At 39.4% G+C, this 14,129-nt stretch overlaps 1 protein-coding gene across 3 annotated transcripts in view; it reads left to right on the forward strand.

Annotated features, from left to right (window-relative positions):
* Positions 1-14,129, forward strand: part of TRMT9B (tRNA methyltransferase 9B (putative)) — a 62,234-nt gene that overhangs the window by 33,833 nt on the left and 14,272 nt on the right. The window contains exon 2 of one of the 3 annotated variants that reach the window (XM_050338881.1): positions 1,756-1,908. Coding sequence is in view for 1 of the 3 variants with exons in the window: in XM_050338878.1 (XP_050194835.1) it covers positions 9,468-9,496 (29 nt within the window). In the remaining 2 variants the exon portion in view is untranslated. Of the gene's footprint in view, positions 1-1,755; positions 1,909-4,344; positions 4,462-9,340; positions 9,497-14,129 lie in introns of those variants that run through there. The other 2 variants (XM_050338879.1, XM_050338878.1) reach the window with 2 other exon arrangements.

Raw genomic sequence — 14,129 nt, forward strand, 5'->3', positions numbered from 1 at the left:
AAGAGCACTGAAAATTCTGGTTGTTTATTTCTATTATTAAAATATGGTCTACATACATATATATATATATATATATGATATAAAGCAAACTGTGGAGTCATACAAGTAATACAAGAACTACTGATGCTGTGAAGTTGTATTAAAACCCAACAAAGGACGTGCTTCCATAAATATGTGAAGTTCATAGCTTTGTAATATACCAAGGAAAGCAAGTCAAATTTCTAGTTGTGTTGACTGTAAGCATTTATTAAAGCAGTACAAGAATCTTAATGGGCACCTCACTTTGGTAACAAGTGCAAATTTGGGAACAGAGTCTGGTCTTGTGATTCTTACTCTGAATTGACCAAAAAGAACATTTTTTAAAAAATATTTTTAAATCCAGCATCCCTATATTTTGCCATCTGATCTGCTTTCTGAACACCAGCTGAGTTCAGAATAGGTCTGAGTAGATCTCATATTGACTAAAGGGGTCTTTGAGATTCACTCAAATGAAGACTGCAGGGTTCAGTTCCTTAGTCTAAGTATAGACTTCAGTGCCATTTGTGATGACTTAGGAGGCGTGTGATTCTGCCAGGCCTCCACAAACTGCTGCAGAAGGGCACAGGTCTTGTACAGTTCCTACATTGTTTTTTCCAGTCTTGTGCACAGTCCCATCTCAGTAGCCATCTAAACTGAGATATCTTCATTTGTGAGGAAATACTTGTAGCTTAGGTTATATAACTAAACATATCTTCAAACAGATGGCTCAGCAGCATCCATTTGTCTGATTTAGTGGGAATTGTATATGTTGTCCAAGTGCAGAGATGTGGTTAGCAAGCTCTAAAAATCTGCACTGTGGATGCAGAACTAGTGCAGAGCTATGTGACAAGTGTGAATGATAGTGGTTAAACTGGTAGAAGCAAAATAATTTACTGTGTAAGCATATCCAGAGAAGGTTAAAGGCTGATTACAGTAAGAAGATAGTCATGAGATAGCTGTAAGGATTGTGAGTGATACATGATCATAATGCTGTACAAGCAGAAACACATCTTCTAGCTGTAGAAAATAGGAAATAAGAGGAGGAACATTTTTCTTGTGATAGTGTCCTTTTAGTCACAGCTTTATTCCTGGTTTTCAACTAACTCATTACTTTCCATGAGTGAGCAGCTTTCAGAGCTTGCCATCCCTTAAGGTGATTAGCAATTGCCTCAGTGTAATCTGTTGTATCTGGAAAGAAAAATCTGTTTTGTGGCATGTCCTACATGGCTTTTGTTTGTGAGGGGTGGGCATGCCTGAACTGAAGCCACATCAGAGACAGCAGGACACAGGATTCTTTTTAGGATAACAGGATCTAGGTCTACATCTATACCGGCAAGGATTAAAGGAAAACAGGGGCTTGGGCTCAGCTACTGTGCTTCATTGTCCAATCTGTATAGCTGTTAGCATGCTTCCTGCAGTATTTTGGCAGATGCCAGTAATGATTTTGCCAGACAATTCCTGAGCTTGGCTCAGAGGAGAGCACAGGCTGAGCATTTTTCCTGCAAAGCAGTTCCCTGTTCCTTGTCCCTCTATGAGAGCAATTACACTCAACATCTTGACCCTCCCTGGTACAGACCAGACATTTTCCTTCAGATCTTTGTTGTAATTCCTGTCAAAACATAGAGATGTTAACCTAAAATCAACTAGTGCTCAAGAAGAACATTTTACACAACTTTTCAATTTAAAGATGTTGGCAGTACTGCATTTTAACCACATCTTTCTAACTCCTTATGCCAGGTGCTTCTCCTGCTACTGGTCACTCTCTTAAAGCCCAAAAGCTCCAAGTGAGATCAACAGAGCAACATGTTTGCTTCTCCTCCCTGCTGGCAACAACAGCTTGCTTCCAAAGGAGAAATCTGAAAGTCCTCAGAAAGTGAGCTAGCTGTGTGGGTAAGTCTAAAATGATTAGCCATTTCAAAGTTCACTGAAGCTCTGTTGTGTATTTTGAGTGGTCTTACTGGTATCAGGATCCTGCTTCAGAGGTATAAGAAATGTGAACCTACAGCTTCAGTGAAATAAAGGAAGTGCATCTTCAAGATGGATGATTTGTTATGAAAAGAGAAGAAAAGTGTTGTCAACACTTAAGTGGAAACCTCTGTTAAAGGCACAGCTGGAAATTACAGGCAACTCTCTTCAAAATGCAGTTAGTTCCATAATTCCATTTCCCAGCACTAAAACTGCCACACAAGAAAGCTTTTAGCCAGCAGGATAGCAACTCAGTGCTTACTGCCCCTGTGACTGCTGTGAGTCCCCCTGTTCAGTGCAGATCTTTTTGGGAGAAAAGGCTGAGGGAACTATTACATAGAATGAGGATGAAAAATTTCTGAGTGAGGTTGTGTTGTGTTCTTTTCTGCCTAAAACTCAAGTAGCCTGAAACTTGAAGGGGCTGTAATAGCAGTTCAGAAGCCTTGTCAGGATTTTCCTGAAGGCTTTTCTCCTTCTTGGACAGCGTATTGAAAAGTTTCAGATATGGAAAGAGAATAATATTCCCAGGACCTAATAATTGACTTAATTCCTACCCAGAGTCATAGCCTATGGGTGCTTTCATACACCTGCACACCTGCAATTCCGTGGCCTGGGGAGGGGGCACAGGGATTTAGGAGAGCAGATTTTGGGTAGTATACAGTATACAGTCTGTTCTTCAGCCCCACAAAGCCAGATTCTGAAGACTCTCTGATCACTGAATCATACAGCTGAATCTATCACAGCATTAGCTGGTGACCCTCTTTTGTGGACAAGGTATTATCTGAAGTTAGAGATGGCCTTTAAGAAAGATATTTGAGGTGTGCTCTCCAGAATGACACTTCATTGTTCTTCAGCACTCACTTCCATTTCCACTTGCATGGGTAAATCTGAGTTTCCTCTTGCTCATGGGAGGGTGCAGAAAGCTAGACTCTGGAATGAAGGGGATGAGGGACGAGTTTTTGGTAAGAATGTGATAAACATGGATAGAGATTTGCCCATCCCACCCCCCTGTTGGGCGACCTATAACAGTAATAGGAGTTTTTCCCAGATCTTAAGAAACTTCTACTTATTATTAGGTTAATTGTTATAGGGTTGAGAAAAAAGCATATTTTTTATTAAGTCTGTTTTTGCAGACTGAGAAGGCTCTGCAACTCTTCATCACATGCTCTTTGCTTGGATTTATTTTTAGTAATGTTCTCTTCCTTTTTTTGTTCCTTTTTTCCCCCAAATATCTTTTCATAAAACTAAATTGAACTTGAAAAGAAGGGAGAGAAAATCAGTTTGATATTTACACTGAACCATAAGACATGTCACTTTGTTACTTTAACTTAAAAATGGACAAAGGTAAAGAACAGAAAAAGGTCCTGGAATATAATGGATCTACAAGTCATCTCTAAGTACTGCTTCCAAAAAATTCCTTTCTATCAATCTCTTTTCAAATACAAAGGAGCAGAAGAAACATTTTCAGCCTTTTACTGGGTTGAGTATGCAGGAGGAATATCATGGGAATAAGTTTAGAAATATTGAGAACTCAAATTCAGACTCTTTGATGTTAACAGCTTTTTTTGCCAAGAGAGAACATTTTTCTCTACTTAGAATAGAAATTCGCATTATAAACATATGCAGCTACAGTGAGACTTTTCCTAGCTCTGATGCATTTTAGACTAGAAGGTCTATCTGGAGCACATCACATATATTTTCTGCTTCTTGGTAATCAGAAGGAGTTAAATTACACTAACCTCCCCAGGACCTGCTCTCTCCCACATGAAATGAGTTGATGCATAAGAAAACAGAGCTCAGACCTTTGGGTCATGGTCTATTTGTTCCTGACAGTTACAGGATGTGCGTATGTGGGAAGAACAGTAGCCCTAGGGATGAAGGAGAAAAGACAGAGGACTAAACAGGCTCAGGAAAGTAGTTTCTGCTGGGAGCTTAGGACACCAGAAATCTGACATATTCACAGTAGTTCAGGTAGATAGTTCAGCAGAGAAAGACAGTATTTGAGGTCCTATTCTAAACACATCTGCCAGCTGAAAAAAGAAGATAAGAAAGACAAAATGAACATTAAGAATACTAATGCAGGTCAAGTAGTTGACTGTTGGTATGAGCAACAGTGTAACTAACCCATAATTTGAATCTAAAATGAAAAATGAGCAGCTACCATTTTATGATTTAACACTCTTCAAACAAAACACAAGGCAGTAAGGAACTCAAAGAAAAAGGTTCCTAAAAAGACAAAAGAAAACAATGTTACAGCTGTGTCGAATTTTTTTCACTTTCATGTGACACTGAGGTGGGTGAGCAACTGTGGAGATGAGTGGAGCCTCAGATAAAAGATTGGAAAACCTACAAAACCTACTGAGAACAAAGAAGCCCCGAATCTCAGCACAAACACCTTTGAGCTTAAGGAGCTGAATCTGAATGAACTGTACTATCTCCAGTTTCCCCCATCTCCTGGGACAGCTGGTCAAAAGCCTGGTAAGACACTGTGAAACAAGAGCGTGCAGAGTCAAACTTGCCACCGTACAACCTTTTCTCTGAACCACACCGTTCTACACTGTTTTAAGCTGTGTCTAAATTAAAGCAGTCTGGGACAAAGGTCAGTGTCTAGAAAGCTAAAGTGAACTCTGGCTTCTTCATGGAGTTTATTTGTGTTTTGGGACAAATAATTTGATCTCCTGTGACACAATAATTGTTGGTAATTTAATAGAGGAAGCAAAGTTTATGCTTTCCAAAGAGAAGTAGGAGCGTTAGGGTCCTGCAGCTTCCTTGACCTGGGAAAGGACATGAATCTCTGTTGTGCAAGTACACTATTCACTTTCTGCTTTCCTTCTTTCACCTTTACTTATCTCTAAAAATGAATTTCAGGTCATACTGGAGACTTTCAGTGAAATGAATTTGTATTATATGCTTCAACTCAGATCAAAATGTCAAAACACTATAGGAAAGTAATCTTTGTTTTTAGCCCCAGAGAGGAAATGCATATACTTGAAAAGTCTGTCCTTGTGAAATGTCTGCAGCACTGTTGCAGAGACAAGAAATATAAGTACTCAGTGTCTTGTCCTGCAAAGACACTACCATTGAATAATAATTAGTCCTTGTAAGGTAAATAAACCAAACTCTGCTTCCCTGCATGCCAATAAGGTCTCTGTGACTTTAAGATGCTGGGATGCAGCTCAGGGTCCAACTATATACCCACCCTAACCTCTACAGTATGTGCCTGTTAGCAGTCCTGAAACCCTTCTGTTCCTCTGTCTCTAACATACTTCAGCTCAAAGTTACATCATATTGTCTCTGTTTTGCATTGTTATTTTAGGAACAAATGCTTTGTCCGTTTGCTACCACAAAAATCCCAACAACTTCTGCTATGGAAAACTGACGTTACAAAACAAGGGAGAGAAAGATTGATACCAAAACGAAACTCAACAAAGCAACTGTATCAAAAAAAGCTGTTCTCAATCTGATGATAAAGACAACACTCAGTGTTCATCTTTCTTCCAAAATTTTCACTTAACGAAACTAAAATATGTATGGAGTACAACTTAGAATGTACAAATTTTACCCATCCCTACTGTCACTCAGCTGTGAGTCTGGGGTTTGGAGTTGTATTTCTGTGACAATAGTCAATGGGTCTGCCTGGGTAAGATGGAACATAATTTAAGTACAAATGACAGAACTGGCACCTTAAAGAGCCCTGCATTTTTATGTAGATTTCTACTATTGCATTTCATAATAATTATTTTTCAGTTAATTTTTCTACAACACTATTACAGTTGTATCTTACTTTAGTCTCTGATAGTGAAACAAGAAAGGAATTTCCCTCTGTTGTGGTCTGCTCTGCTCGCTTTACCTCTTGCAACAACTGTAGTGAAATCACAAAGACTCGTTCTAGTGAGGTGAACGTGAGTTGTCCTGTAAAGCTTGGTTATAATACTTAAGTATTAAATAACAGTGCTTAGCACTTATGCAACTTAATGCCTTATAATCTTCAAAGCACTTTACAAATCTTAACCAGTTAATCCCCTCAGCAGCTCTGTGTGGTAGGTTTTGAAGGCCACACATTAAAAATCTCCCACAATATGAACTTGCCTGCATAGTAAGCCTATGGGAAAAATATCTGCACAGTTATGTTCCTCAAGTCATGAGTGTTTGATGTTACTGCACTTTAATGTGCCTTACTTTCAGTAAATTAGTTCTACTGTCTTATCCCATTCAAAGTAAATCCATTGCACCCTGCAGCGTGGCTCAGCATAGAGTATTATAACAATTTTGAGGGTTTTTTAAATTATTAAAACTCCTGGAATCAAATAAGAAGAACAGAGTCTGATTTTTTTTTTAAGAAATCAAGTTTATACTGCCAGTGATTGTGAAGACAGTGTATGGGAAAGGGTCAGAAAGACTCTAAAGACTGAAGCACTCAGGAGAATAACTACCATTTTTAGCAACCCTTTTGAAAATATAAGTTTTGTGATGTTGAGATTGACTTGAAAATGGAAACAGTGTTGTTTGTGATACTACTACAGTGGACTAAAAGCAGTATTTCCACTTCATTTAGAAAATAATATGTTTTTCTAGCTCAAATTTTCTTTGAATTTTCATGTTCCAGAAAAAAAAAAAGAATATTGAATAGTTATTGCTTTAGCCTTTTAGGGTCTAAAATTTCCCATGAAGTGAGTGGAAATACTGCTTTTAGTCCACTGTAGCAGTATCACAATCACCAGTGCTTCAATTTTTTGTTAGTTTTGCTGGAAAACTTTTTAAAACAACATTACAGTTTGACAGTGACATAATTCTTTGAGAAGAGCAAATTCACCAACCTGGCCTGGTGAGGCCTTCTTCCAAGAGAAGCAGCTAGAAAGTAGAGTTTCTATCACAAACTAAATAAAAAATCATCAATTTTCCAGAATGTTCACTGCAGCTTTATTTGCAAATACATCATGATCCTTCCCCTCCAAGCCATCAGGCAACTTGATGCCTCCTTTTGCTTTCAGCTACGACTGTCTCTTTGTAAAGCTTGTAATTTGAGAGCTGATCCTTTGTAAGAAGACAGGTCTGTGATATCATGAAGACTGACCTCAATTCCTTATTTCTTTACTGCTTCAGCCTGGAAACTTTTGTTTCTTTGTTTTTCATTCTCTTTTTGTTTCCTGTTCTGTTTTTATTCCTTTTTCTTTTATTTTTTTTTTCCTCAACTTCGGAGAAAAATCACAAATAACTTTGGAAGGAATAATTAGCAATTTCTGTGACCCTGTGGTAACAACCTTTACCTGATTGACTACAAAAGTGGTTGTCTAAGGGTAAGGGTTTCAGACAGACTGGGGAAAGAGAAATCTTCACATGAGAGATGATCAGGGATGAGCACAAGAGAGACCCTAGGAATTAAAGGGATAAATGGATGGGAACACAGGAGGTGACATAATTAGCCAGTCTCACATGCTTGCCACTACAAAATTTCAAATTTTCCAAATTGAGCCTGGTGTTCTGCAGACAAGCTCATAATTAAGTACAGGGTCGCAATACACATGCACAAGAGGTCTGAATTAAGGTTTCATAGGCAGCCTTCTGGTTTTCCCAACCTTTGGTCACTTAATTTAGTGACCTAAATCATTTTTAATGTAGAAAAAATTGATTTTGGTGAGGTCTTTTAATTATTTGGGGAGGAGGGGTTGCTATGGACTGCAATTTATTATGTAAATGTAGGTGCACAGTACTTCAAATGAAAAAATATTCTATTTTCATGCTGTCTAAATTTGTATACCATGATGAGACCTTAGTAAATGTGTTTGGTTTTTATTACCTGAAGTGCATTAAGTTACATGACTAACATCTGTTTCAAATGCATCAGAGCAGGAAGTGTGCAGAGGATCTATAGGAGCAATATATAATTGTAGTTTTAAGGAGTGTCCAGAAAAGATTAGATTGTAAGGGGAAAGTCTGTGTGAATTCACCACAGGAGAGTTTCGAGAGTCTACATCAGAATCTTTTTCTAAGGAGGTTGAACTTGAGGCAATTATTTCAAACTGAAGAGCTTTTAAAATAAGTCAATGATTATGTCAACAAATAACATGGACCAGGTGGTATTCACACTTGAGGAATCTAACCTGAAGGAAGAATGAGGCATATATGACCTCATCTTGCAAAAAAGATATCTAAAAGAGTCTGGGAATGGCAGACTCTAGTTTGTCTGTGCCAGCCAATTTAGCTGACTCTACATTACAGAGTTAAATTAGCAGATGTGCATGGAGGTATGGAATAACAAGGACAAGTCAACACAATGTTTGTAAATGACATTCATGTCTTATAGATTAGTCAAAGCTCTTCGAAGGTGTTAAGATGGTTAATTATTATTTAGCTGTTCAGTACCTTGATAATGGAGACCAAAGTTTCCTCATTACTCCATGACTTTGGTACATTTATTAGGTTTGGTACAAATATTAGGTTTATGTGTCCTCAGTGTGGTTATTCTCATGTTATTCTTATGATCTTCCCCTGAATCCTTTAGTTCACATGGGATTGTCAAAATAAAAGGAATGCATGTTCTTGAGTCATCTTGGCAGTTTTAAAAATCCCATCAATACACCGTTATGTTCCCCATAATCTTGTCTCCTGGTACCTTTAAAGCTGATTTGAGCAAAAGACTATGTGTAACAGTGTATAGTGCAGAACCTTCAGTACTTTGTGCAATGCTGTGCTGAGTTTCCTGCCTGTCATACTGGCTGGTGTTGTTTCATCGCTGCCTTCTTTATCCGTCATCTCTTATACATAATTTATAAGGTCTTGGGACAAGACTATCTCTTTAGCTCATGTAGTGATAAATGTATCAATGTCCTGTCTGGCAGTTTGTCTACTTGTCTAATGAGCACCTGTAAGTATATGAAAGTACAGAAACAATCTGCCATTTTTAGACTGCTTTAATAAGAATCGGTGCTGGAGTAGGGGGAGAAAACAATTGCACACCCTCACAGCTCACGGGACAGGAAGACTTGCAGACAGGACAGAGCCACAAAGGTTAGCTTTGAGCTTAACCTTTAAATGAGCAAGGGCTAATCCTCCTTGGCCGCAGAGACAGCACGGCTCCCATCCACTTCGGTTTCGAGGAGCTCGGGGATCCTACTGCTCACCCCTCCACCCCTCCCCTGACGGAGCATCCCAGTGCCACCATCATCTCCATCAGCACCACCCTCCTCGCAGAAGATGCCCAAGGGATGAGACAAGACCGCAAGGAGAAGAGTTAACAGGGAATTGATAACCCGGCCTTTTTTTTTTCTTTTCTTTTTTTTTTTTTTTTTTTCTTTTCCCCGCCCTCCTCCTGTTTGCGGGGATGTGAGCGATCGGGACCCGCTTATCGGGGGTGGCCCCCGGCGGAGAGGCGCGGGGAGGGCTCCCCTCCGCCCCGCTCCGCCGGGGGCTCCCCCCTCGGCACGGCCCGGCCCGGCCCGGCCCGGCCCGGCGCTGCCAAGCGCCGCCTCCGCCGCGGGATCGGGATGGAGCCGCCACCGCCCCGCGGGTGCAGGTGAGGAACGCGGGGAAGGTGGCCGCGGACTCGGCGGGGATGCGGAGGGCAAACCCCCCCCTCCGCCCCGGGCTGGCCTCAGGGGGAAGGAGAAAGTGGGGGTGAGAAGCGCAAAAAACCCCCACCCCAACCTTAAACCATCCAAAAAAAAAAAAAAAGCGCCGCGGTACATTTTTGCAAATTGAGACGATCCTCTTAAAAACACTGCCCACCGAGCCGGGAGTCGCCCCTGCTTGTGCTGACCCACCCGGGGAGGGAAAGATTTCGAGATTTCACTAATTTTCTTAACGCACGTGTCGTGTCCCCCCTCCTTTCTCCCGTGTCACATTTTAATCGAACGGAGCCGCGGGTTGCAGAGCTGGGATGCTGGCGCGGATGCTGGCGCTGAAATTGGTGTAGCGGCTGGGGAGGGGAGTTTCTACGAGACCGGGGTGGGGAATAGGGGGGTGGAATTTGCAACAAAAATAGTAAGTTTCTCCGTGGTCGCCGATGAATTAAAAATGAAGTGCGCATTGTGCATTGGCAAACAGTCTTAAAGCAATGACCTGGAGCAATCCTAAGCCGTAATAGTTTATAATTATTTTTTTTTCCTTTCCTAGAAAATTCCAAACACCGAGGTATTGCCTCGCCATAGAGCCCTCAGCCTTGCAGAGTGTTTGCTGCTTAATGAATGTTTGTTAAGGGATTTTCATTCCCACTGAATGTCAGTGGGAGCAGCCAGAGCTCAGGGAGTCATCTTGCCCGCTCGTTTTCTTTTGCAAAGAATTTCTGGCAGAATTACTTCAGCAGCCCTGCTGTGTTGATGTAGTGCACAGGATGACATTCCCTGCTGATATAGTTGTTCAGGTGCAGCGTGCTGCTGGAGTTTATGATTTTGTGCATGAAACTCGAGAAGAGATAAGAAAAGCATTCAGCAACCTCTTCATGAGCAACAGAACTGGTCCTCTTAGGACTTTTTAGTGCTCCATAAAGGACCCCGGGAAGGGGGTTGTCTTCATTTTAGTAATTTATTTTCAGTCTAGTACATCAATATATTTATTTCAGTATATATTTATTTCAGTAATATATGCTTCTCATAGACCATGTCTTTGAACAGAGTTTGAAATCACCCCTACATCAAGGGACAAACACTTGCCATGCGAACACTCAGGTTTGTAGGTGTTCTGCTGTCCATTCTGGATGGATGAATCACAATATGGGACAGTACAAACAGCATAAGGCTTGGTCTTGAAAAATGTTATATGCGAATTCCTTCCTTTAGTTATTATGAATAGGCTACTTGAAGTTGGTAAGATGATTTACAGCAGATGTCCGTGTCTTTGCAGTACCAGCGTATGTGTGGGTCAGTTTATACGTAGTAATAGAGGTGGAATGATCCTGGGTGCCAGAAAACCATGGCTTGAGGGCCTCATGTCACTTAAATTTATGAAAATTAAAGAGATTGAAAAAATACTTTAGACTTCTATATGCTTATAAAATAATTTTAGAATGAAAAAGTCCTTTGGTTTAAAAGTGCTTAACAGTAAAGACACTGGTACTTTAAAAATTATGTATGGTATCTTCATAAATGGAAGCAGAAATATTTCTTTTGATGCTCCAGATAGTGATTTTTGTAGATGTCAACTCTTGTTCCCCATCATATAACAGTTTTCTGGAAAACACTGATTTTAAGGAAAAGAAAATATAACTAAAAAGGCTAGAGTAAATAAATATTAAAATATTTTCCAAATGAAGAACTTTAGTAGTGTTTAAATGAAATTTCAGCTCTCTCAGAGAGCTTTTCCTTTCCATGCTGATCAGGAAAAATTATGTTTTGTAAAGTCCTTTCTTAGCCTTAAAATAAAGGGCTTAGAAATACCAAGTTATGTGAAAAGGTATCACTCATACTACAAAGCATTTGAAATGAAACAATCATTCAATGAAGCTCAGGTGATTTATAAACAGTAAGGATCTTTTCTAGGGATTTTGACTACAGGGCCGTTAGGCCTTTTCACACTGCTCAGTCTACTACAGCTACAACTGGAAGAACCTGTGTCGGTGGCAGTGGCCAGGCACTTCATGGAGGGTTACACCTCAACCTTTTAGTAACAACATAATGCAGTTTTTCTGTGTCGAAGTCTGAATCCTGATAGGATTACTGTTGTCTCTTCAGAAGCCTCTGTCATCTATGTAAGCACCCAATTACTATTAGAGTACTTAGATAACCTTTTGTCTTTGCCTCAAAGACATGAGACACCTTTACTTTGTCAAGAAAGCAAATGTAAATACATGACTTCCTATAACTAACAATTCACAAAAAGCTTATCCGTCAGATTTTTTAGTTTTGTAGGATAACAAAAATGTAATACTCGCTTTGCTCTCATTCTGGTGGTCATCTACTTGGGTTAATTTAATACCTAACAGTGCCACAAGGTCTGTCCTTCTTTTGAAACTGTGTTTGGTGAGTATGCTGAACACTGAATACATTTGTATATGAATATTTTAAGATAGGAAATTATGTGTTCAGATATAATAAGCTTGTGATAATCAAGAGTAGTTTATGAAATGTACCAAGAGAAACCACTTAGTAGTTCTGTAATTACTGTAATTGATTCTGCAACATTTTATGTTTCATCTTGGGATCAAAGGTAACCATTAATAGCCTCAATTTGGGATTCTACTTGATAATGTGTTGCTTGTCTTTCTGTCACTAAGATTTCAGCAGAAGACGTGTTTTCAAGTAATTGAATGTCTTACCTAAGTCAGTTTGTAAATTGTTTTAATTGGGAAGGCTTTGTATACTAGATGAAGTACCATGTAAGCACCAACAAAATTGAGTGGAAAAACAAAGAAGAATTATATGGCATAAATAAAAACTAATCCAATTGAAAATAATACTCTAAATGCAAAACCTGAGTGTGAAGAAACAGAAGAAATTTTGAAAACCATAATTCCAGAACTGTGGGATGACGTTCAGGAATCAAATATTCCTGTGAGTATACTTTGGTGTGAAGAATGAAGACATATGGAGAGGATACAGAGAACGACAACAATACTTTGTAAAACACCGCCTTGACTGATTCATCAGGGAGGATGAAAATTACTAAATATTTGATGCTTGCTTAACTACTGGTAAATAAGGAGAGAAGACAAGATAACTGTTTACAAATATTGAGCAGTGACCTAGGAGGGAAAATAACTGCATTTCAAGTTTATGGGTAGGGGGGCATGGCCAGGGTCTTGGGATACTGATGCAGGGCACAGAGTATTTCCTGACAGGTGCTTGACTGACTCATGTTTTTAAGACCCCATTGATACAGGCTCCATGTTCAACCCAGTCTACAGTAATTTTCAGTGCTTTTGTGTCCTTCTTCTTGCATTTAAAATGCCTTACCTATGTCTTCCTTGCAGTAGTTTAAGCCTACTATCTTTTGTCTACCCTTCAATTTTGGAAAACAAATTTTTCCGTCCCACTTTGCTGCAGCCCTTCTTGTATGAGAAGATGGTTCTCTCTCATCCTGGACAAACATTTTGAAACATATTTCTTTCTCAGAGGTTTACTTGATTTCTGATCTCTTAGAGATATACAGTCTGATAAATTGTTCTCTGCTGTAATATTCATGCTTGAAATTGAACATAATGCTCAAACTGATAGGCCAACAGTGCTAACTGTAGGAGAATGATGGTTTTATGTAACTTGCAAGGATCTGCCCTGTTTCTATGTGCTGATCCTCTTTTTTTTTTCTGTAACAGGATATTGCAAAAAACACCATAACACCATAGCATGTATGGTGTCAAATCTGTGAAATGTTATAGCACCCAGATCCACTTCTCTATGTAGAACTGCTGCCAGTCATCCCATCCTGCCTCCTTCAGTCTTTGTGCAGTTTGTTATTCTTATCTAAAAGTAATGCTTTGCTTTTTTCTTTATTGATCTGTTTAAACACTTGAATTCTGGTACCATTATCCAGTCCATTTGAACTCTGATGGTTTGGTCTGTCTGTAGCTATAATCCTACTCTCTAATCCATCATACAGAGAAATTATTGAGGAGTGTCCAAAGTGTATCCTTGCTCAGGGTATCCTTCTGGTGTGATAGTGAATTTTGGTAACTACAAACTAAATATCCTCTTCCAAATGGTACTAAACTTTCTACTTTAATTTCATCTAAACCAACTGTCCCTAGTTTGTTTACTAGAATATCATAAGACCAGGGATTGTACATGCTGCCCATGGTTTCTCAAAACTAATTTCTCATGGCTCTGAGACTGGCTAATCTGAGACCAGTGCAATCAATTATATAAGTACTGGTTATGAGGCTAGTTGTTTTGAAAGCTCTTAAGTTATTTTAAAAGCTCCAATCTATTCTTTCCCTAAGTTCTTGTCCCTTTGTCACTGATAAAGTAACATTTGGTGCCAATTAGAAGAAGAACCTAAACTCTTTGCTCTTCTCAAAACCACTTATTATTGGATTTTTCTTCCTGCTTAATAGGCCAAATTTTTGCTAGTCCTCTTTTCTCCTCCTCTGATGTCTGTACAGAGTGTTTCTGTGCAGGATCTGAAGATGCACATCAGTGCACATCTAGCACCACAGTTTTTTGACTCTGTGGGACTCCGGTAGGAAGGGACTGTCTTCTGGGAGCTGATTTTTGCAT

The sequence above is a fragment of the Myiozetetes cayanensis genome, unplaced genomic scaffold (assembly GCF_022539395.1).
Source record: "Myiozetetes cayanensis isolate MyiCay16 unplaced genomic scaffold, myiCay2020 scf7, whole genome shotgun sequence".
Taxonomy (NCBI): domain Eukaryota; kingdom Metazoa; phylum Chordata; class Aves; order Passeriformes; family Tyrannidae; genus Myiozetetes; species Myiozetetes cayanensis.